This window comes from Felis catus, chromosome B2, assembly GCF_018350175.1.
Source record: "Felis catus isolate Fca126 chromosome B2, F.catus_Fca126_mat1.0, whole genome shotgun sequence".
Classification (NCBI taxonomy): Eukaryota; Metazoa; Chordata; class Mammalia; order Carnivora; family Felidae; genus Felis; species Felis catus.
In genome coordinates this window covers 131,625,001-131,649,930 of record NC_058372.1, presented here as the reverse complement: position 1 = coordinate 131,649,930, position 24,930 = coordinate 131,625,001, and the positions used below count along the sequence as shown (strand labels likewise).

Sequence of the window (24,930 nt, the reverse complement as noted above, 5' to 3'; positions counted from 1 at the left end):
CTAAGAGGTAACAAAACAGGAAAAACTTTATAAATGCGTAGGGCTATAGACACAAAAATTGATTTCAAGTCTTCCAAGTCAGCAAGGACTTGAGGAGCCAAGATTCTGGAGAGAGGCAAAACAAACAAACAAACACAGAGAAACTGAGAGAGAGAGAGAGAGAGAGAGAGAGAGAGAGAGAGAGAGGCTAACACTTAGTAGATTCCCTGATGAAAAATGTGCAAATTTCAGACTGCACAAAGCACAGGACACAAAGTTAAGTAGAAAACTGTGGGAAATCAGAATGAAGCTTTTGGAGGTCTCACAGCCCTGAGGAATCAAAATTGAAATTAAAGGCATTTAAAAAATGTTGAACCCAAGGAGACAGCGGGGACTCACAGGACCCCTGGATAGCTGTACCCTAGTAACAGGATGCACCAGGTGAAGCCGAAAAACTTTGTAAAACTACAACACACGCTCAAGTCATCTCAGTCCATCACTGGAGGATTTACATATCAGGAGTATGTAAGTAAGTATTGACTGTGCAAAATAATAATAGCAACGTAAAATAAGATTTAACATATGTGCAGAATTAAAATGCACAACAAAAACACAGAAATTGACGCCAAGTAAACGCAATTAAAGTGTTTTACGATCCTTGCTTTGTTTGGAAAGTGATAAAACTCCGAATTTATTTGAGATTATAAAAGTTGGGAAATACTTTTTATAATCTCTAGAGTAACCATAAAAAGAATAATAAAAGAATGTTAAGCTAACAAATTAATACATGGGAAAATTGAATAGTAAAATGCTATATTAACCCAAAGAAGGCACGAATGAAGAGAAAAACAATAGGAGAGAAAACATAAATGGAAGTAATCATTCCACTGAGACAAGTAGAAAATAGTTAAAGAGAGGATATAAATATGACTACGTCAGCAATGAGATCAAGTGTAAATGAACTAAATATTCTAATTCAAAGGTAAGTATTATCAGACTAACTAAGAAACAAAATCTAAATCTAACTATGAGTACCTTAGGAGAGACACTCTTTAAACATAAGCATGCAAAAAAAGCCGAAAAGCAAAGGATGGAAAAGATATAACATGCAAACACTAACAAAAATAAAAGCGGTTAGCCGCACCAATGTCAGACAAAGTAGACTCTATTTCAACCCGACAATACAGAGGAGAACATATCAGGAAATTCAAGAATGGATTAATATCTAATAATAATTCAGGGGCGCCTGGGTGGCTCAGTCGGTTGAGCCTCTGACTTCGGCTCAGGTCATGATCTTGCGGTCTGTGAGTTCAAGCCCCACGTTGGGCTCTGTGCTGACAGCTCAGAGCCTGGAGCCTACTTTGGATTCTGTGTCTCCCTCTCTCTCTGCCCTTCCCCTGCTCATGCTCTGTCTCTCTTTCTGTCAAAAATAAATAAACACTAAAATAATTTAAAAACATATTTAATAATAATTCAATATATTTCCCCATGTTAACAGAGTAAAATAAAAAAAGAACATGATATTTCAACTGATGCAGAAAAAGATTTTGACAAAATTTGATGCCCATCTATGATAAATCTCTCAGCAAACTGAGAGCATAAAGGAATATCCTCATCCTGATAAAGGAAATCTATGAGGACCCAAGAAGTAATGTCATACACAATGATGACATTTTTAGTAATGGCAATGATACACTAAACCCAGAATTGCCAACACAATAATAAAGCTGGGGGAGTTACACTCTTTGATTTTAAGACAATATAAGATTCAGGAATAGAAGACAGTGTGGTATTTTCATAAAGATACACAAATATATCAATAGAACAGAATAGAGGGTCCATGAGTGTTCAGTTGAATTTTGATAAAAGCACCAATGTCAGTGAGGGAAGTAAAGACTTTTCAAAAATTAAGCTGGGAAAGTTGGATCTCTATTTAGAAAGAGAAAACAAACAGAGCCTTGATCCTTACACCATACATTAAAAAGTATCATAGTTCTAAGTATAAAAGTCAAAACTATAAACATCCTAGAAGAAAATGGAGGACGTACGGTAGGCAGATTTTCTAAACTGAACACAAAAGCACTAACCATAAAAGAAATGGTAAATTGAACTTCATCGAAATTAAAAACTTCCACATATTGAAAGACACCACTAAGAAAATGAAAAGTAAGTCACAAATTAAGAAAAATTACTACAATATGTATGTCCAATAAAAACTTAGATCCAGATTATAAAAAGAAGTTACAAATCAGTAATAAAATACAAATGACCCAGTAAAAAATAGGCAATAATTTGGATAAATATTTCATACAAAAGAGCATATAAATGACCCAAAATATACATGAAAAGAATTCTAAGATCATAAGTCATCAGGAAAATACAAATTGAAACCATAATTAAGTACTACTACAAACCCATTAGAATGACTAAAATGTAAAAGATTATCAACACCAAATGGATCTCCTATTTTCTTAGTAGGAGTGTAAAATGGAAAAATCACTGTGGAAATCTCTTTGGTAGTTTCTTATAAATTAAATATATACCTGCCTTATCATCCAGCATTTCCACTTCTAGACACATACCTCCAAAAAATGAAAATATTTGTTCATAAAACTAGTATATGTACGTTGAATGTAGCTTTACTTGTAATAGTGAGAGTTGGAAACAACCTAAATGCACATTAGCACATTAGATTGATCAAACAAATTTTAGTATATTCATACAATGTCACAATCCTCACCAATTAAAGGGAATAAACTGTTGATACATGCAAGAACATCAACAAATCTCATGCTGTATGAAATAATGGAGACATAAAAGAAAATCTACTGTATTATTTCATTTTTATGAAATTCAAGAATAAGAAAAGGCTAATAAATCACGGTAGTGTGGTTGCCTCTGGATGGGAAGTGGGACCGATTAGAAAAGAATGAGGAAAATTTCTAGGGTGAAGATAATGCTCTATATCTTGATTGCATGTGGGTTACAGGGGTATAACACACAACTTTATAACTTGCATCAAACTTCCATTAAAATATATGCATATCGATATAATTATGTAACTGTGCTTCAATAAAAAGAATATGAAATGAAAGAATAAAAAGGATTAGCGAGAAAATGTAAATATCAAAGTTAGCCAAAGAAGATTTAATATATACATATTAGAAATGCTTGAAGAAAAAAACAAAGCAAGGAAATGAATACTGAAGACTACACATATATAGCTCAAGAAAATTTTACTGAAATTTTAAAAGATTTATAACTACACATTGAAAGAGAATATTGTGTACTTGAGAATGTTGACCCAAGAAAACCAATATGAAGACACATTCTAGTAAAATAACCAGACTTTATAGGAAATGGAAAAAACATTTATTTTGGATGTCTAGGGAAAAAACAGCAAGTGTTTTATAAGGGAAAATAGATTATCATCAGAATTTGGGGCAGCAAAGCTTTATATTAAATGTAACTAGAATGACATATTGAAGTTACTTTAGGAAAACAAAACGTGCTTTCTAAATTTCATAGCCAGCAAAACTAGCATCTGATATAAAGGTTGTAGATGAACTGTTTTCAACAAGCAAAAACTAAGTGACTATTGTTCTCATGAGCAAATCCCTGAAAAATCTACTCTGGGCTAAGCGTATGGGCTTTGGACTACCAAAATAACTAGGACATCATCATAAAGACTGGAGGTAAGTAGTAAACGCATCCTTGATTGTAGAATTACGAATAAATGAGGGTTAAAAGGGAGAAAGTATAGTAGGTAATGTCTACATACTCATATAATATAGCTACAGTAAAACTATTTAACATTTTTTTTAACATTTATTCATTCTTGAGAGACAGAGAGACAGAGCATGAGTGTGGGAGACGCAGACTGAGAAAGGGAGACAAAGAATCCAAAGCAGGCTCCAGGCTCTGAGCTGTCAGCACAGAGCCAGACGCAAGGCTCGAACTCACAACTGTGAGATCATGACCTGAGCCAAAGTTGGATGCTTAACCAACTGAGCTGCCCAGGTGCCCCTACACTAAAACTATTTTAAATAAGAGGGATGGAAAGATCAGATGCAAACTACTGTATGGACCTCTTTTTGAGAAATTAATTGATTGTTATTGTATTAGTAGTTATTCTAAGACACGTGTATGGCTATTGTGGAATAACATAAATATATACTTCTGAGATATTTTAATTCTATCATCTCCTGTTTCCTTGGAAACTAGGATTCTTCTCGTGGAATAAAGGAAATATATATATGTAGTAAATAACATGAGCTATGAATTTCTGGATCAGAAAGCCTGAGAACGGATATAATAGACATTACATGATTTAATAATTAAACATTTGATGGCATTAGGCTAAGATAGCTTGTTTTACCCTGTTAATTCTAAGGAACATCTTACAATTTGAACTTAAATTTTCAAAAAGCCCATGGGTCATCAGCCCCTTCCCCTACCTCCATATCATAATGGTCTATGGTCATTTGTAAGGTTTGTTTCAGTGACTGCTTTTCTCTGCCTTTGTGTCTGATCCACCCATACTTGTATAGATCAATTATGTTATAGATTGGTTAATACATTTAGTCTGGTAAAAGTTCAAATTGTATAGGCTTTGGACCTAAACAACCGTGAGGTAACTGCATATTTCTGCTTCTTCTATATGTCTTAAATGGGATTTTGTGAGCAATGTTACTTTTACTTATATTTTATGTCTTCATTTTTCTCTGCAATCTCTCTTTTTGCCACCAACTGTCCAAGCCCTAGGTCAGGCCACTGTAATCTTCCACCTGGACCCTGCAATAGCCTCATCCCAGAGTCCAGAGTCTCGAATCTTGCTCCCCAGTGCAATCTCCATGCTGAGGATGGAGTGTTGGCTCTACAACACACATCTAATCGGTGACAGTGCAGTCCTGCTTTATGACCTTAGAGCATTTCCATGGTTCAGAGGGTGAGATCCTAGTTCCTAAGGCCTCTAACTAGACCCTGATTTGGTCATAGCTGATTATTCGATTGCTTCACTTCCTTCAGCCACAAGTATTTTTCCTACTCAGAGCCTTTACATTCTGACTGCTTGACTGCTCTACCCTATTAGCCTCCCTCCATCCCTAGCTAACCCCTTTTCTCCTTCAGAAGTCTTATTTAAATAATACTTCTTCCTGGAACATGTCCAGCCTCCATGCACTGGGACCAGTTATATCTCCGTAATAACACCCCGTAACACCTTGTATTTATTCTTATAAACATTCACTACACTTGGTTTGTTTTTCTGTTAGTTTGTTTTTGAGAGAGAGTGTGAGGGGGGAGGGGCAGAGAGAGACAGAGAGAGAGAGAGAGAGAGAGAGAGAGAGAGAGAGAGAGAGACTCTTAAGCAGGCTCCACTTGCTTGGCAGATAGTGATGTGGGGCTGTATGTCACAACAGTGAGATCATGACCTCAGCTGAAATCAAGAGTTGGAAGCTTAACTGGCGGAGCCACCCAGACGCCCCAACACTCACTACACTTGTCATTACTCATTCGATGTCTGGTTTCCTGCCTAGATTTTCACTTCCACAAAGGCAGGGGCAGGATCTGTTCTGTTCACTGTTATATTCCCTGCACTGTACCAGTGTCCCCCATACACGGGACACTTGAAAATTGGTTGAGTGAATGAGTCAGCAGTGATTCTCTTCCCAAACATAAAAGGTATGTGTCAGGCCTTGAAACCAATCTAACCACTAGAGCAAAAGTGATTTCATGCTAGGATCAGCCCTGGAGTAACTTTTGGCTTTTAACCATTCAGAGCTAAACAAACATTTTTTGTGTGTAAGAAATTACTGTCAGCCCTATTGAAACTGCCCCCGTCCACACCGCTATATGATGTGGTGTCTCTTGCCTCTCTATCTTCTCACATAGGGATTCCTGCTTTAAACACTTTCCCTGTACCTTCCCCCACCTTAACCCACTGCTAGGCCTAGCTAATGGATTAGCTAATGGTCTAGGCAGCTGTTATTCTCAGCTATCTTAGATCCCCACCCCTGACTCCATGGTCTACACCAGAGGCCCCTTCTATTACGCTTCCTGAACATGCTGTCCTTCCTCTGTCTTAGGACTTTACTCTGCCACATTGTCATTGTGAGGGTTCTTTCTGGTGCCCTCCACTCCACTCGAAATTCTGTGGGGCCACAGACCATTCAATATTTCTTCACCAGTAAATTGTCCACAGTGTCTAAAGTAGTCCATATATTTTAAACCAAGGCCTGAATTATGAAAACTTTACTAAAATGGCTTGAAGTACTAAGGCTTGCAACAAGGCACTGACAGAATCGATGGCTAAAGTCGCAGAGCTGGCTGGTGACACAGATCCATCCCTTCTGCTTCCTCACTGCCACTCCTGCTCCATGGTCATACTTCCTTCTATTTTACTGTGATCATGTATGTCTTTATTTGTTTTCCTTTGTTAACACCTTCCCGCTCCCCATCCCAAACCCATCTAAGCCAAGTAACATAAGCAGTGCAAAGTGGAAAATGACACTAATTCCCACAGTGTTTGAGAAAATTTACTAGAAGCAAAGTAACACTATATATTTTTATAGCTGGAAAATCACAGAAAGGAAAATATTTCTTATTGATTTCTTTCAAGTGGTCGTTTTTCAATATATTTAGCAGCATCACTAGGGACTTGGCCTAATTTTGTTAGCAGTGGACCCCTTGTTTATCTTGAAGAAAATCTGTATAGAAGGTATTGTTAAGTTGCCTTAAATTATAGGTTTCCTTTACCCTTTTGAAACAAAATCAAATTATAATCATATATTTGGATTAACTTGATTAAAATATATGCTTATTTTCTCTTTATATTCTATTAACCAGTGTTAATAATAAATAATATTTTATTGTTGGCCTGTAATTTATGGTGTATTTTAATTCATTCACAAGACAATGTCCTAATCATGTATTTTCCTTTAACAAAACAGAACATCTTTCCCCTCCTCTTTGTTCATTTTCAAGCAACTGAGAAGCATTTTATAGCCAAGATCCTTTATAAAAGTAGTAAATACAGGTTTATTTTTTAAATTTATTGATTCTATACTGCATACCTTTATAATAAATGCTGTGTCAGAGCTATGGCATTTTCTTTCCCTTCCATTGGCATACCTACTGAAATTTGAAAGAATCACTCACATTTTGCATAGATAGGTGATGGATTTTTTGTCTGGCTGGCTAGCCACGTATAGGTTTTGTCTTTTGGTCAACATTTTTAAATATAAAATCCTGGCACTTAGAAATTACTTATTCAGAGGTCAAGGAAGAAAGGATAGGGTTTGAGATGGAGATGGGATTACTCTGGTATAGACACTTCTCACAATCGTACCCCCTTTTTGCAAACTGTCTCCCTGATCCTGCCCATGGGGGACAGGAATGAAGCGCCTTTGGAAGACGGTTTTATACCCTGTGACTCGACACACTGTCCTTACTTCCTTAAGCTGAGATAGACACATGAACCAGACATAGCCAATCAGTTTCTGTGTTATGTAAGCCACATAGGTAGAGAGAACTGAAGTAGTCTCTTTGGGTAGCTGAATCTCTAACACAGCAACTCAGGAGCACTGGGATGGTTGTCCTTGGACTGACCATGAGGACCCACGATGTGGAAAAAGCATATCTACGAGGAGAAAAGGAAGGGGGCAGGCAGGGAGACAAGAGGTGAGGCTGAGACCTTTCTCCTCAGGAGCCAAATCCCCTATGTGACCCAGAAGCATTATAAATCTTGTTACCATGAGATACCGAAAGTATTCCTTACATTCTTTCTGTTAAATAGCCCAGCTCTTGCTTAGGCTAGCTTCAGTTGGCTTCTGTAACTTGCAGCCAGAGAGTTCTAATTAAGGAGTCTAAGCCTCTGTTCTCATGATCTGAAGCTTACAAATCCACTGGTACTTTCTTGTTCTGTTCTTCATTCTGCAAGCTGTTAATGTTTTGCTCTTGAACTAGCTTTACAAACATGTTGCTTACATGATCTGCTTCACTTTCGAGTAGGTAACACATTACATTGGACACTCACAGATGGAATGCAAATGACCTCATCTTTCTTTAGCTGTGGCCAAGCATGGACAGGTTGCCAAGCCATGTCAAACGGGATGTCTTTTCCCACACACATCTCACACTGAGTAACACTTGCATGTCTCCACTTTCAGCAGATACACGCTCCTCCATACTACACAGCATAGATATCATGAGCTGATGATACTGATGATGCATGCAGCCAGTTTTCAGAACTCTCTTTACATGATAGTGTAATTCAGAGTTTTATGTTAAACTCCCATACGTCCTCCCCTGCCTCCATAATTCCAATGTCACTAGCTAACAGCTATTGAGATTTTGCTATATGCTAGGTACTGTACCATGCTCTTTGCACCAATTTTCCTATTTATTTTATATAAATGGAAAATAAATTTGCTTAGGCTAGCTTAAGCTGGCTTCTATAACTTGCAGCTCAAGGGTTCTAATTAATGAGCCTTTATGCTCTGTTCTGAAATAATCTGATCTCTAATGATCTGAGAACACCCATGGTCAGGTTTAGCCTGTGGGTCTCCAGTATGTCTTCTGGTAATCTCTTCCAGTTAACGGGTGACTGTTATATAGAGTGGGGCCTTGCAAACAAACAAACAAACAAACAAAAAACAGACCTACACTCGATAAAACTTCTGACTCTAAATTTACCCATCCACCTGAATCACCATTCCTATTATTCCCCTTACCTAATTTTATTATAATGGCATGTTATACCAATAAACCATGAACTTCTTGAGGGCAGTCTACATGCCTTATTCATTTGATTGAGTGCATGAATGAATACGTACATTGTTGAGGTATGTAAACAGCTAGACATAAACAGCTATTAGAATGATGAAAATAAATGATTGTATCCAAAAAACAATGCTTTTAGTTCCATCTCTTTCTCTTATAAAAGTGGCCCTGAGCTTTCCCTGCCTTAGTTTCTTTGCACAATTGTCTTATATGGACCTCTCTTGGGCCATTATGTATATTCACATAGAATATTCTGAATTCAGTTTAGAAACTACATACTGTTTACATATGAGGATAAAATAATAAGTTTGGGAACTTGAATATGTGTCAGTCATGCAAGTTAATTTGAATGTGAAAGAAATATAAATGGTGATCTATATTCAAAAGGAATTATGTCCTCTTTGAAGCTGTCAGATAGTCTGCACTTTATGGTCTCAGTATAGAACTTGAAAACATAAAATATGAGTAGTAAAAGTAGCGATTTTTGTATTATTTGAAAAATAAGTATATTATTAACAAGAGAGAACAAACAAGAAAACAGCGGTGACCGTAATTTTGCTGCACCTCAAGGGGGACAAGTTGTGTCCATCCACCCTTTGTCTTGTCGTGTACCCCTCCCCACACTTAAGCCTGTGATTTCTGCAGGTGGTCCCTCACAGCGGCACAACTTCTCCACATGTGACATGCTGACTTACCTACTTCCATTCTAAAGTATGGCTAGTGTGCTTCCAGGTGACTTCTTTCAAGAAGTGATGACATTTTGGCTTACTTTTTAAGAGCATAAGTCTTTACCCCAAACAAAATGTGCTCATGCTGGCAGGCTCAGGCACTATGACTGGCTGTCAGGGAGAGATCCAAGGATTTCTAGCTCCTTTCAATCACAGCTGAATAAAGGGACCTGTTTCAGCTCCAGCTGAGTCTGGATACACAACAACCTTCGTCCTTCTCCAAACGACTTCTACTTATGAGCTGCGAATCCTCTACCTCCTCCAGTAGTTACACGAAAGTACACGTTACTTTCCAGACTTTCCTTTGTACGTCCCTCCTCAAGTCCTACACTCAATATTTTAAGTCCAGAAGTCTGATAAAATCAGTAATAAGGGTTATATCTTTGGATTTTAATTAAAAGTCCTATAAGTTCACAGCCTGATGTTTCTCATCTTTCTTTTTAGTATCAAGCAACATAACATGTAGCTAAGTGAGAACTAGCATCAACTGCAATCCACATGTTCTTCAGAGTTGATGCTTCATTGGTCACAGAGCTGTCAATAGATGACAAAGGGCTGTATTGTAATGGCACAGTTCTGGGTCAGGTGGCTTAGCATGAACCACATGATCTCTCTGTTATATCTTCCATTTTCTTTCTCTGTTGGCTCCTTTCTTAGATACTACGAACAAGCTTAAATTTCTTTTTTATTATGTCACTCTTAGCCTCCTTAAATATTAGCTAGAATTTTAAATTCCTTTAATGCCCAAACTCAACTTATTGCAACAGCAATTCTACCCATATCACTGAAGCTACTCAAGGATAACCATAGAGTCTCCATCCTTGGGGATCCCAAGGATCCCAAGCTCAGTCTTCTTGAAACAGTCTGTTGTGCACTGAATGTTGTTCCCAAGTTTGTAAGTTCAAGTCCCCATGTGATGTCATTAGAAGATGGTGCTTTGGGGAGGTAATTAGGGTTACATGAAGTTCTAAGAGTGGGGTCCTCCTCTGGGACTGGTGCTCTTATAAGAAGTGAGACCAGATAGGTCTCTCTTCCTCTCTCTCCCCTCTCTCTCCCTCTCTCCATGCTTGCACAGAGAAGAAGTTATGTGGGCACACAGCTAGAAGGCAGCCATCTGCAACCCAAGATGAGAGATCTCACCAGAAATCAACCATGCTGGCATTCTGATCTTGGAATTCTGGCCTCCAGAACTGTGAGAAAATAAATGTCTGTTGTTTAAGCACCCAGTCTGTGGGATTTTACTATGGCAACCTGAGCTAAGACACAGTCTCCTCCTCGGTTTCCAGGATACTGCAGTCCTCCTGCTTCCCACCATTCTTTTGTTTATTGCCTTTTGTTTATGTTGCCTTCAGGTTTTCTTCAATTATCTTCTCTCTCAAGTGCAAGTGTCCCCTAAAGTTCTTCCTCCTACTTTCTTCTTTTCTTATGTCATAGTCACTCTTTTGGCCACTTCAAATCTAGAGCTCTGACTCAGACTTTCTCTTGAGTTCCTGACTTAAATTTCTAAACAACTCATGGCTGACTCTATTTGGATGCCTTCACTGCATTTTCAATTGATAAGTTTGAAACTCAATTCATTCACATCTCCCCAGTTCTACATCTGTATTCCACCATCATGGTAGCTGCATTTTTCTAGTCACACAGGCTCAAATCATGAGAGTTGTAGTCTAGTTTTTATTTTTTCCTTCCTCTTTCCAAACCAATAACCCAACTCTAATGAATCAAGCTCAGAAAACTTTTTCCTATCCGTACCTGAGGTTTGACTTTCACTCCACTGCTCTATTTTATAACTTTCCTTTTTAACCTGTCATTTGGATTATTGTAGCACTCTATTAACTACCCTTTCGATAGTCAGTCTCTTCCCATGAAGCTTACACATGACCATAAAAGATCACAAAAATCTTTAATGCACTTTGCAGTTTATATAACAAATACCTGAGCTTCTTCTTAGAACATTGACCATTATCTACAGTCTGTCCTCTTTCTGCATTACAAATTCACCCACCACTACACCTCTCCATGTAACTCACTCATACCAGATTCCATGGTGTAGCCTGAAAGTCCATTCACGTCTGTGAAGTTTCACTTTATGTTGAAAAACATCCTTTCGGGTCAAATTCAAAGGTCACTTTTATTAAGAAATTTTGTCCCATCCCTCCACAGTTACTGCTCCCTTAGCTGAACCTAATCTCTTTCTTCTCTGACACTCAAATTATTGTATTGTGGTATTGTGGCACCTAGCCCCATATATTTAGTTATATTTTTGGGTGTCTTCCTGACTATATTGTAAGACTGGTACAATCAGTGCCTGCCTCTTATATCTTTTTTTATCCTGAATATGATCTGATGCCACATCAAGTACCCATGTGCTTTTAAGCTCAGTGCTGAAACAATGGCTGATTGAATAAGTGAATGAACAAACAGTAGATTCTCCATGAATGTTACTATCGAGTAGTAAAATTCTATGACAAGTACTTAGATAAAATCTTCAGATATTTACTCTAAAACAAGGGAAGAATTACAATACTTTCATCTTATTTTACAATATACTTTTAAAGCCATTTATTGTATGCTTATGAGAAAAATGATTTCCAAATGACATATTTTCTCATTCATAAGCTTATTAGAGTAATGATTGAGTTCTTTCTATGAAAGAAAACATGTTATTTCTATTTGATTGTGATGTCCGTTGCTTCCCTCTCATATTTCCTTTAATAATCAAAAGAAGAAAGTCAAATTAAAAGGCATACGCAGGGCACAGTCACGAATGCTGCAGGCTTAGTGACCTCTGCTTGCAGACAAACAAATGTTTCTAGCAGACCAAGAGGAAAATTTCCTCGGAGCGTCTTTCTATTTGGTATTTCACTTAGCTTTTGCACTCAAATGCTTAGGACACAATCACAGGAACATAATAATATTCTATTTATTTAGGAACCTGCACTTTAAAATTACTTCCTTGAATCAATGTAATGTGTTTCTGTGATTGTAATTGCTTTTAGTTTTGCATGCAAAAGGCCATAGGAGTGTACTGTCACATTTCAGCTTCCTATGCCATCAGAGTGGCATTCAGTGAGGTCATTTACTCAGAAAATATCTAGAAATAATAGTTTGACGTCATTAATACCCTAGTTTTTAAAAGAAGCATGTCATTTATATAATGTTTTAATTTTTCAGTTATATAATGTTAACTCATTTTGCTTAAAAAGAAGTGATAAGTAATTTGTATCTCAAAATTTACTTGATTATGAATGTCTAGGAATTTCTATTGCCAAGAAAGTGCATTTTACCACTAGGTTTATTTAGGTTAAGCCTGAATATTTTCCTATTCAAATACATTAAATTAACAGCTAAAGAATTAGAGATTTCAAAGGCAATATACTACTCCATCCACCTTCTAGGGTAGGATTATGCTTAATCGGACGTCTGACTGTAAGTAACCCAAACACCCAATTTTTTGGTTACACTCCTCCTAAATTACTTTTTGGAAAATGCAAAGCAAGTGCCCAGACCTTTGGTTGTGTCAGATGCTTAGCTGTGAATCGAATTTAAAAACTGCAGAAAACTTTGCAAAAACAGACCCACGACGTCATCCCTCCCAAGCATCTCAGAAACAGCCTCTTAGGAGGATGTAGTCAGACTTGCAACTCCTCAGAATAATATTCAAACAGATAGATCAGTTGGAAGCTCTTCATTACAGCAGCTGTTCTGTGTTTATAGCTACATATGCAGACTGCTGAACACCCTCAGCGCACCATAAATGTAGGAATTACACATCCAGAATGGTAATAAACTCATTGGGTGATGTGCTCTCCAGAGTTTTCAGCCCCTTGCTCCAGTTGGCACAACTCTGCTAGATTTTAGTTGCTGTAGAAAAATATTAGATTGTTGTGGTTTTTGTAAGTTTGGAGACAAACCAGAAAAACATAAAATAACATTTAAAAAGGTAAAAATGTAGGCACTGATATTATTAATTTAAAATTACAGTCTCATAGAGAGTTACAAGAGAAGCCATAGAAGAAAAAATGAGGAAACAAGTGCATAAATGGCTGTGATCGGTAGAAGTTTAGCCTCAAATACTTTCTGTACATCAGCTCAGCTGTGTGGTACACCCTTCAGAAGCTACAGATTGTACCAAAAAAAGCTGCATGTTATTAATTAGAACCATATTTCCTACCATCACAATCCGATAGAACTTGATAAATTATAGCTAATAGATAAGCAATTTACTGGTAAAACGGCACTTCTTAGAAAACCAATACAATTAGGGTGCCTGGGTGGCGCAGTCGGTTAAGCGTCCGACTTCAGCCAGGTCACGATCTCGCGGTCTGTGAGTTCGAGCCCTGTGTCGGGCTCTGGGCTGATGGCTCGGAGCCTGGAGCCTGTTTCCGATTCTGTGTCTCCCTCTCTCTCTGCCCCTCCCCCGTTCATGCTCTCTCTCTGTCCCAAAAATAAACGTTAAAAAAAAATTTTTTTTAATAAAAAAAAAAAAAAGAAAACCAATACAATTTAGAACAAGCTGATTTCTCTCTTAAAAGCAGGATCCCAAATACATTTTTTTTCTAAATTCATAATAGTGAAGGGAATATTCTCAGCTTATAAGGAAAGAGGTTCCGGGTGTGAGAGGATGATCTGAATGTACAACAATGCCTGGCTGCCAGAGAATTGCTAAGCATTGTTAAAGTAACATCAGCTTATCCCAGCAGCAAGCACTATATACTATTCATTAGCCACTGCTCTTGGACAGGCGCTTATAGAATTCTGTGTACAAGGGGACATAAAAACACTGGGAGAGCTTTCAAAAACGCATATCCCTGGGTGGCAACACAAGATGTCTTGATCACATAGGTCTCTCCTTTCATTTAACGGCTAGAACAGCTTTCAGAAATGACTATGACCAAAAATCATACGAAAGTTTCTGAAGAACCATAATAAAGTCAGAAAAGTCAGAAACGTGGACGTGCATAAAGGTAGGTGGTCGAATGGAACCCTCACAAGGCCATTTGAGACGCAATCAAGGAAATCTTTTAGTGTCTACAAACATTCCAGCTTAAAGAGCGTTTTCTCCCTTCTCATTTGCGTTTCTTCTCACTTTTTCCCTCTTAATGAAAATTGTTATGCGCCATTTTACATCTGGATTCTGTGGCTATGGTCTATTATTCTTTTCTCATTTCATGGCACTGTTGGTTTGCCTTCACGCTTACTGATGAGTCCCTGCTAGGGGCCTGCTCCTGAGGGGGTGCTGGCGAGCGTGAAACGTCTGGCAAGGGAAAAAAATGACTAAGCGACTTTTATGACCAGTATCTTATTCAGAACTTGAAATTGATACGGCAACAATTAGGCATGCACTATGACCTTAACCCTTAATGCTGGAAAATTATTATTTATTATTTGAAATAATAGTAATTCTATGGATTAAAAAATATATTTTCCTATAGACTCCTTCACTCGATCCTCAAACCAATTACAGGATTTCTGTAAAAGATGCCCCTGGCACTGCTTGACAAGTAAAGATACAAAACACAGAGGCACGTCAATTTTTTGACATGTGTTAAGATGAGAAATTTCATGCAAGTTAAGACCTAGACAAAGAACGGCTAACAAACAGAATTACACTTAGGAGTCACAGAATTTCACAGTGGCTGAGTTCCCTCCCTTACAAAGTGGGGGGAAATAACACCTATTCCCCTTGTCTTCTGACTTGTTCGGGTTATAAAACCATGTATATGTTACAATTATTTGTATTAAAATTCCTCACTTTTAAAGGATTGTTTCAAACAGAAAAATTAACACTGCTAATGAGGAAAATAGAAGAGGTTTTGGATGGGTCAAGTACCTTTAGAACTTCAAGCATCCATGTCAGTTTGGAGCTCCTCACCTTTATCTGTTTTTTTTTTTTTTTTTTTCTTTTGGTGCTTTATGGCTCAGAAACAAACCATTCTGATCTTGAGCTTGCAGTAGAGGTAGCTCGATTCTCAGGTAGCATTATGGAACATCTCTATTATACATCCATGCTCAATAAGTAAGAGGGGCATGGTAGGAGGGTTGCTTAAGGAAACTTCTCTCAGGAAAGACTTGCTGCTAGTTGCACTCAAATTTTGAAACAGTCAAATTTCCACAGGGGCTTCATTTCCTTCCTCTCCAACCCAGGTTAGTAATGGTGAGACTCCAGCGTGATAAAAATAAATCAGAAACTTTACTCAGTCATATTCTAAACTAAAAATTGGAACTAGAATTTGCATCTCAAACCCAGACCCCAGGGATGTGCTGATGCTCCATACAGGGGAGGACCCGCGTGAAAGGAAACGATTATTGGCAGAACAGAAGCTGAAGATTCTAGGTAAGAATAAGGGTGTGTTTAGCTGGTTGTTGTTTCATGCTCCTGGCTTTTTCAAAGGAATGAAAACAAAGAAGACCTTTAGTATTTCCTACTGCAGAAGAGTATGACATTTGGGCGGGGGGGGGGGGGGGGAGGAAAGAGAAAAGATTAAGAAAGGAAATGAAAGCCGTTGGGGAAATGGAAGAACGCAATTCACTCAAATGGAAGAAAAGAGAAAAGACAGAGAGGGAGGCAAAGCGGGGTCAGATAACTCACTTGGCATTCCCTGCACCTGGTTTCTTTCTTCGGAAAATGTTGAGGAACGTGTTGGAGCGGCAGGGCAGCTTGCCATCACCAACATGCATGCGGACTACGTCAGAGGTGGTGAAGGCACTGCGGACATTCCTCTCGGGCTTGGCAATAATGATGTACATCTTGGGAGTGAACATGCACCCCAGGGCCACCGTTACACTGAGGCTCACTGCAAAGCAGGTGGTGATGATCTTGTAGTTGCTCCCAAAGTAAATGGGCACAAAAGCCAGCCAGATGATGCAGGTGGTGTACATGGTGAAGGCAATATATTTGGCCTCATTGAAGTTGGCGGGCACATTGCGGGTCTTGAAGGCATAATAGGTACAGCTCATGATGAGGAGTCCATTGTAGCCCAGAGGGGCCACCACACCCAGGTTGCTGGTATTGCAGATAAGGTAGACTTCCTTGATACTTGGGTAGGACAGAATGGGCATGGGGGGCTCCATGATGATCAGGGTTACCACCAGGGTTAGCTGCACGCTAATCAGAATTGAGGCGATGATCACCTGGGCCCAGGCACTCATGAACCTGGGCTTCCGGGTGCAGATCTTCTTTTTGCTGCCAGCCAGGATGCGTGCAATTCGGTTGGTTTTGGTCACTAAAGCAGAGTAGCACATGGCAGAGGAGAGGCCAACCAGAAGGCGCTGGAGGTAGCAGGATGTGGTGGTGGGTTTGGCAATGAGAGTAAAAGGGCACACGTAACCGAGGAAGATGCCAGCTAGGATAATGTAGCAGAGCTCCCGACTGGAGGATTTGACAACTGGTGTGTCCCGGTACAGCACAAAGATAAGAGTAACAAATAAGGTGACAAGTATGCCCAGGCAGGAAAAGGCGATGGCTATGATGGATTCTATGTTGCTCCACTCAAGATAGCGCACGGGAATAGGTTCACAGCCTGTAACGAGAAAAATAGCTTTAAAATCCAAGATTTCTGCTGATCAATAATAGCATCGCTTACCAGCTACAGAAAGCACAGCTATGTTCACATCTTCCACGATTCGCGTTATTTTAATTACGTGTGAACATGTCTCACTATTACAGAAGTAAATATACACTATTGGCTTGTCTGGACAATCATGTTCTCAAACCTGATCTCGTCATAAGCCTAATGTGACATGTTTGAGCCTATAAAAATAATCTTTTCTCCCAACACCAGCTTTATAAATGGATGCCACTCCGTGGGTGGAACTTCGTTCTACACTTTCAGAAAAAGAAAGAAAAAGAAGGAAGCTAAACTGTGTTTCCAGGGAAGGTTAAATGGTAATAATGTAATAGAATAAGCTAGTAAGCAATAAATTAACAACGTGTTTATTTTCACATAACTGTCCAGCGGTAAGTCCAGCTCACGGACAAGAACTATCTTGACCAGCAGAGTGTTTTAAACATAAATTTTATTTGAATTCTTTAGAAGAATCTGCATTCTCCCATTTATTACATATTACTCACTTTGTCTCACCCCTTGAATTATGTATAACCCATCTGTGGCATCTGAGGGCCTTTGAGTTATCAGCCTCTACTAGAGGTACCAAGGAAGAATGGAATGTCCCATCACACATCTCTTGAAAGGAGAGACAGCACTGTGTTCCTAAATACCTGGCTTATCTTTTTCCTCAGATAGAGAATAAAGTCTGTTTTGCAGAGATTTTGCAGAGAGAAAGAAATTTGTCAGGTCCTGGAGACAACCCCTTCACTGAACTTTGTGTTTAGTTTGGGCCAGTATTCCCAAATTGTGAGAATAAAAAATATGCCCACAGCTTTAAGAAAACACTCCTTGTTCTGCAGCCATGGGAGCAGGAGCCACCAGAACCTGTTTTACTCCTGTTCAATCAACTGCAGCTCCCCTCAAGGACATGGTTTCTGCAAGCCTTCAGTCAGTGTCACTCTGATCATAGCTGGGGGGAGGGGGAGGGGGCACTCTCGTGAATCAGGGGCCTGTCTATGCCAGAGTTTAAGCATCTTCCTGGAGAACGTCTGCTTTCTCTAAAAAGTCACACTTTTAATCCCAAATCTTCTCATTTCCTTGATAAACTTTAGAAAATGATTAGATAGATAATTTAGAATAACAATGACTATTATGGGGAAATTTTGAGATGATACATCCAATGAACTACAATAGGTAAAAGGGGCTGGGGACAAATTAGGAGATAAAATACTGAATAGTCAATACTCCACTCTTTTGATTGGCATACTGAGCTTGCTAAATAAAATTTAAATTCCAATGTAGTCTTTGTCAAAGCCTTTGTAACCTTCTGAAAGCTAGCCCTCATTCCATCCCTTTTTCTATGCAACTTTACCTGGTTTTGTAAATGAGCTAGTCTGTCCTCAGCGCTTTCATCAGAAAAAGAATACCACATTTTAAATTTGTAGAACACAAGTCAGATCTATGGACGTTGAATTAAAACCCTGGTCTAGAGCCAAATTAAGAGCTATAATTAATGATTTTCCTAAACTTCAGGGATATCGGCATAATATTTTCTGCAGAATTCAGGATTTTTATTAGACATTTACTGTCCTACACTACAGATATATATGAGTTAATTCAACTAATTGTTAGCCTCATGGAGGAAAATGTTTAAAAGCAGCCATTTAGAAAAGAGAAGATTTAAATAACCTAGTGGTGTAAAGTTTAAAAAATAGAAATAGAAAATGCATTACATAAGGCAATTTTGAAAGCCTTTCTTTCAACAAAGATGCAGAAGTATAAACTAAATAAAGATAAAGATAGACTTTATGACATCTTCAAACAATTCTGGGGTAGACTCAACACCTGACAAGAAAGACTATATCTTCTCATTTTATAAACGGGCTTAGTCCTGAATTGGGGGAATCAAACGGAAGAAAATGTAAAATTATCAACTTAGAAAATACCCAATATGTGACTGGACATTTCCAGATAGACTTAAAAAGTAAATAAGCTAGAAATCAATATAGTTATGGATCTTTAGGTAAAATAACTAAAAGAGCCTCTATTCTGTATGATTTGTGAAACTGTAGAGAAGGAAGCCTATAGATACTTCAAACGGATATGTGATTTAAAGAACCAATGTCCCACATTAGCTAAAATTCAGAAGGACATCTATCTAAAGTCTGTCCAATGACTTAATCCCATGGGAAACACAGGCACCCAAAAACTCCTTGTCCTTCCTCTGAGCTCCCAAGGGAAGCAATATGTCTTTCTTATTGATATAGGTGTCTTTATGTCCCCCCATAATCTCGCTATTAATAGAACATCAGATATATTGGTTTAATAAAACCACAGGAATGGTGAAAACTTTTAACAATCCTATGCCTGGACCCACAACTAACAACTAGTATTTTGAGATTATTATGGGAAACATACATTATTCTCTGTGACATAAAACCCACATATTTAATCTAGGATTTACTTCTAGACAAAATGTACTATGGTTCCCTATACATGATCAGATTATAGCTGCTCTACTCATGAAAATACCTATATTATCTATAATTTTAAAAAAGTAGGCAAGGAATACCTTTAGTTGCAAAAGGACAAAAGACTTCACAGAAATAGGAAGATGGATTGTTGACAGAGCACAAAAAAATACAGATTATCATATGTACCGAGATTATCATAACTCTTCTTTTTTTGTGTAAACATGAAAATGATACACCATGATCTAGACATATTAACTCAACAGCAGAGCATATATCAAAGAACCATTGCTCATCATCAAAGGCTCACAGTAAAAAAGGTACTGCAAAAGTTATGGACACTATGAAAACACTTTAGAAATACAATAGAAATATTTTAGAGATTATCATGCTAAGCAGACTGCTCTGACTAAAAATCCTAACAGAAAAGTTTCATATAAAACACAAATAATTTATTACTAGTAACAAATCAAGCATCCAGTTATAGATCACAAAATGTGGCCAGAAAAGAAGTTCTTAAATAAAAATTCCAGAAATTCAATTATTATGTTGTAAGATTCATGAAGATAAATAACTGACAAAACCAGAATGGCTGATCGTACCAGATAAAATATCTACCAGGCATTGGATAAAATCCTGATGGAACAAATGAAATAATTCATTTCAGTAGGGACAAATTTGCTATAAAATTAAATACTATTGGGAAAACATTTCCAGGATGGCAGATGTGGCCAGTTCATGCTTCATTTGTAATTAAATTAATTAGGACAAATTGTAAAGGTGGAGGCATTGACTGAAACAATTGCAGGAGAACTTTTGAGTTACTCCAAAGGAATTGTATAGTTTTCTCCTTCCATGGTTTATGAATATGTACTAGCTTAAATAGTGCATTTATTTTGCTGGTGCGTTGAAGCATTCTGTTGAAAAGCCACAATACTTACAAAGGCTAAAATATTAGATTCTGTGGTCTTAGTTAATGTGTTCCCACTGACCAACCTAGTGATATGGGAACCTTTTCATTGGAACACTTATTCATGAATTTAAACTGTGCAATTCTGTCCTCATTTCCAACTCCCAGACAAATGAAAAAGGAACCTTAATATTGTTGAAGTTTACACCCCTTAGTGATTTAATCTGAGGTTCTTCAGAGAGTCTCCAGAAGTTGAAGGCACATGGAAATTGACGGTTAATTGAAGAAGCTTATAGCAAGCTGATGACTACACAATGGTCTTCTATGCAAGCTCATCTGAAGAAGATTCTTACATATATCATACTTTCCTTTGCATACTCTTTTTATTCATACTTTTCTTCTTCACTGATTTGAAGCTATGCAAATCTGAGTTTGTCTTTAATGTTCTCCTTACTGGTAATAAGTATTTGCCAGACCCTACACTTTACTAAACAATCATTAACACAATAATTCAATTATATCAAGCTATTGGTAGGTATGTTACATTAACTTTTCCAATAATGATACTATTTTTATATGCAAAGATTGCACAAGTTCAGATGCTTGAAAGGACTGAGAAGAGTCACAGAACATGCTTATATAATGTTTTTACTTAAGGGCAAAAGGTATAATATACTAAGAGAAAGACAGTGCAGGTAAGCGCCAAGGGGCAAAGGGAGATCCAGGTGCAAGCCCTCTAAGATCCTTACTCCCACAAGGGTACACTTCACCTTTGAAATGAGAGCTCAGGGCAGAAGTTCCCAGTGAAGTCTTTTTATGATCTTTAAGTCATACAGCCAAGTCTGTCTATCTAATATGTCAGCTGAAATCCATTGGTAAACAAACTGGTTTTGGTTGTCACCAAGTGGAGCTTCAATCTCTAAACTGCGTATCATAAATATCAGTCTCCTTAATGTAGCCGAGAGTGAAAAACCAGTACTCAGGCATCTGCACAAGTAATCACAGAATCATTCCAAACCTAGCTATAAACTAAGCCTATTCTACACAGTGTAGTGGACACAAGTGAAGAAAAATATGCTTATGCTAGAAGGAGATATAAGTATTCTGTGCTGAAACAGTAGCATTTTGTCAACAACACGCCAAAACAATGTACCTACAACTCTACCGTGGTTGCTTTATTTCTTGTGAAGGTCCTAGGTTCTTTTTCCTATGGGGAAACCAGACCTTTCAAGGTCAATCCAGAACCCCCCCAAAACAGAATCACTTGAGGATTGGGACTGACTGTTTATATTTTGAACCAGATTCTTAAACATGTTTTCTCCTCCTTTTTCTTCTTTCCTTTCCTTCTTCTTTTATTTTTTTAGACATCTTAAATTTGAGAAGCATTAGCTTTGATTCCTTGAGAGACTTAGCTGTAATATCCATATTGTCCATATAAGTGATATGATATGTAATAGACTTTTTTGGTCCTGTTTTGAGGCTTAAAGAGAAGAGTTTTCCAATCCCCACGTGTGTTTAGGTATCTTAAGACTGGAAGGGATAAGAGTTACCTTCATCCAGTGGCCCTGCCTGACCCCCAGCATCTAAAAGCAGAAGCCATTATGTGAGCTGTGCATACTGTATCTAAAGCCTCAAGAACTTAAGGTCTTGGCAGTGTCTGTGGTTACAGTTATCCCAGAGAATCCAGAGCAATTAGACAGATCCATTTTCCTTCAAGCAGACTACAAATTACTGACCAAAATCCAAGAATTACTGATCTGAGGGAAAGGAAGTTACTTCTAATTTTTAGACAAATTTTGGTTCACTTGTAAGATCCAACTGCATAGGAGGAAGCTATAATTTAATACTGGACTTCTTCCCAATTAGGTTAATACCAATTTAATATAACCTAAGAAATAAAGAAAGTCCGCATTTATTCTATTTAAAATGTCTTGGGACATTTAATAACAGTTACAATAATGCTTCATAATTAATAAAGCTTTGTCAAAATGCTTTCTTTAATGGTATCACATTAATATCAATTACCTACAAGGAAAAATTCTATTTCATAGCTAATGTTCAACTCAAATATCCCCTTCTCTATGAAGCCTCTTGTCTTGCCAGGGGAAAATAATTGCTTTTTTTACTCTGTGTTCATATGACATTTTGTACATACTTCTGTTGTAGACTTCTACTTGATTGCTTATATGCTCACATTTCATATGAAATTCCTCCCCATGATATAAACTTATATAAACCTATATGTTTCTAATTTCTCCAAAAAATGCCTGGCACAAAGCAGGTGGTGGTGTATATAAAATTAAGTAAATGAGTAGATAGTGTAAGAGGTCACAGTAACTGTTGGGATGGACAAAAATGGTAAAAACTAATTAATTTCTATAGCTTAATATTTTCTATTTTTAATGATAAAATTTAGTGTAGTCTGGCTTTCTTTTTTTTATTTTTTATTTTTTTAATTTTTTTTTTAACGTTTATTTATTTTTGAGACAGAGAGAGACAGAGCATGAACGGCAGAGGGTCAGAGAGAAGGAGACACAGAATCGGAAGCAGGCTCCAGGCTCCGAGCTGTCAGCACAGAGCCCGACGCGGGGCTCGAACTCACGGACCGAAAGATCATGACCTGAGCCGAAGTCGGTCGCTTAACCGACTGAGCCACCCAGGCGCCCCAAGTCTGGTTTTCTGAAGAATCCTCTCATCCTATTTGACTTTTGAACAGAAATAAGTAGCATCAGATTACATATAATTGGTTCATGAATTGTTAAACTGTCAAGTTTTATATCGTGTCAGAAGAGATCTCTGTTTATGCATCTTAAGAAATAAGTGTGAAATTTAAGTGCTGAATTAAGATGTGCATTTTTCCAAGAAGAAAATATGAAAAACTTATGAACGAAAGTGCTACAGAAAGTGCTTCCTTTAAGAAATGTACCATTTTTGGGGCGCCTGGGTGGCGCAGTCGGTTAAGCGTCCGACTTCAGCCAGGTCACGATCTCGTGGTCAGTGAGTTCGAGCCCCGCGTCGGGCTCTGGGCTGATGGCTCAGAGCCTGGAGCCTGCTTCCGATTCTTTGTCTCCCTCTCTCTCTGCCCCTCCCCCGTTCATGCTCTGTCTCTCTCTGTCCCAAAAATAAATAAACGTTGAAAAAAAAATTTTTTTTAAAAAGAAATGTACCATTTTTTTCTTTAGAGCCAAAAAAACAACATATTCTAATGAAAATAAAACTTACTTATAAACATGTTTTTATTCATTAATATTAGAGTTTTTGGAAAATATAGGGAGAGTAGCTATCTTGTAAAATGATTTTATGCATATAAACAAAGTCCACCTTCAGGAAAAAAACACCATTTCCTAAAGAAGAATGATTTCTCATTCTTTTAAATTAACTAAAATTCAGTCAAAAGAAGATCCACCTGTGAAAACAAAACACCTACTTAAAGGCAATGCATTTACTCCTCCGAGTATTTCTACTGAATTTTGGTATTCTCTGCCTGTGGGTTTTCTCTTTTCACAACTACTGCTACCATGGCAACAACCAATAAGACACTGCCATGTGCTGCACCCTTGTTCTGAGCCTGACATGCCTCCAAATAAGACCTCATTTTCCATTCATGTGTAAGGCTGAAAGGAATCCAGAAATGACAGGTGTCATTAAAACTAAGTATAAATTAACATCAAAGATGTGTATTCTGAAAGATCCTAAACATAAGATATATGTGTGTGGGGGTGTGTATATATATTATATGCATTATATTAACATAATATACACACCCCCACACACACCCACACACATATAATATTAATATATATACACACAGCCACACACATATATCTTATGTATATATTATATACATTATATTAATATATATACACACACCCACACGCATATATATACATATATATATTTGCAAAATTATCAAATCTATTGCTATTAGAAAAGGGCAGCCTGATTTGTTGCTCAGCTCAACTAAAGTGACCTTTACACATATGATGGATGATAGACTAACTGTTTTAGAAAGATAATCACATTAAATATCTATGTACAGTCAAGGAGGATATTTTTTTATGCACTACTAACTCAAAGAGCCTTAATTCAATGGTGATGATCATTTGGCAGTAGGCCAAAAATATACCCACAATGGAAGATCTCTAGGGAATAAAACATATGACTTTGAGTTCCATTATGATAACGTATTAGATCTTTTTAAAAAGTTTCTTTGTATTTTAACGTTTTAAAATAGGATAGACGTTCTTTATCATGTATGAAATAAGCCCCAAAGTGAAAATGGAGCAGTAGGAAAAGTTGGGGGAAGCCCAAGAAAAGGTAGATAAAAGAAAAATTCTTATACCTCCAAGCCAGAACTTCTGACTTCTAAGATGAACCAGAGAAAGGCTAGGTTTGTCTCCGAGCCTCTTCCTAGTCAGCTGCAGTCTCCGTCAAAGAGCAGAGAGGGCTGACTTGAGATAAAAAGACCCAGCATGAAGCACACACTATATGGAGGAGGATAAAGATGTGAA

The 24,930-nt window shown here is 37.6% G+C and overlaps 1 protein-coding gene across 3 annotated transcripts in view; it reads right to left on the bottom strand.

The window, feature by feature from the left end:
* GRM1 (glutamate metabotropic receptor 1) overlaps positions 1 to 24,930 on the bottom strand; it is a 462,337-nt gene that overhangs the window by 22,336 nt on the left and 415,071 nt on the right. For all 3 annotated transcript variants that reach the window (XM_019831358.3, XM_045058172.1, XM_003986626.5), the window contains one exon: positions 16,081 to 17,011. In XM_019831358.3, the coding sequence (XP_019686917.1) occupies positions 16,081 to 17,011 (931 nt within the window). The remainder of the gene's footprint in view (positions 1 to 16,080; positions 17,012 to 24,930) is intronic.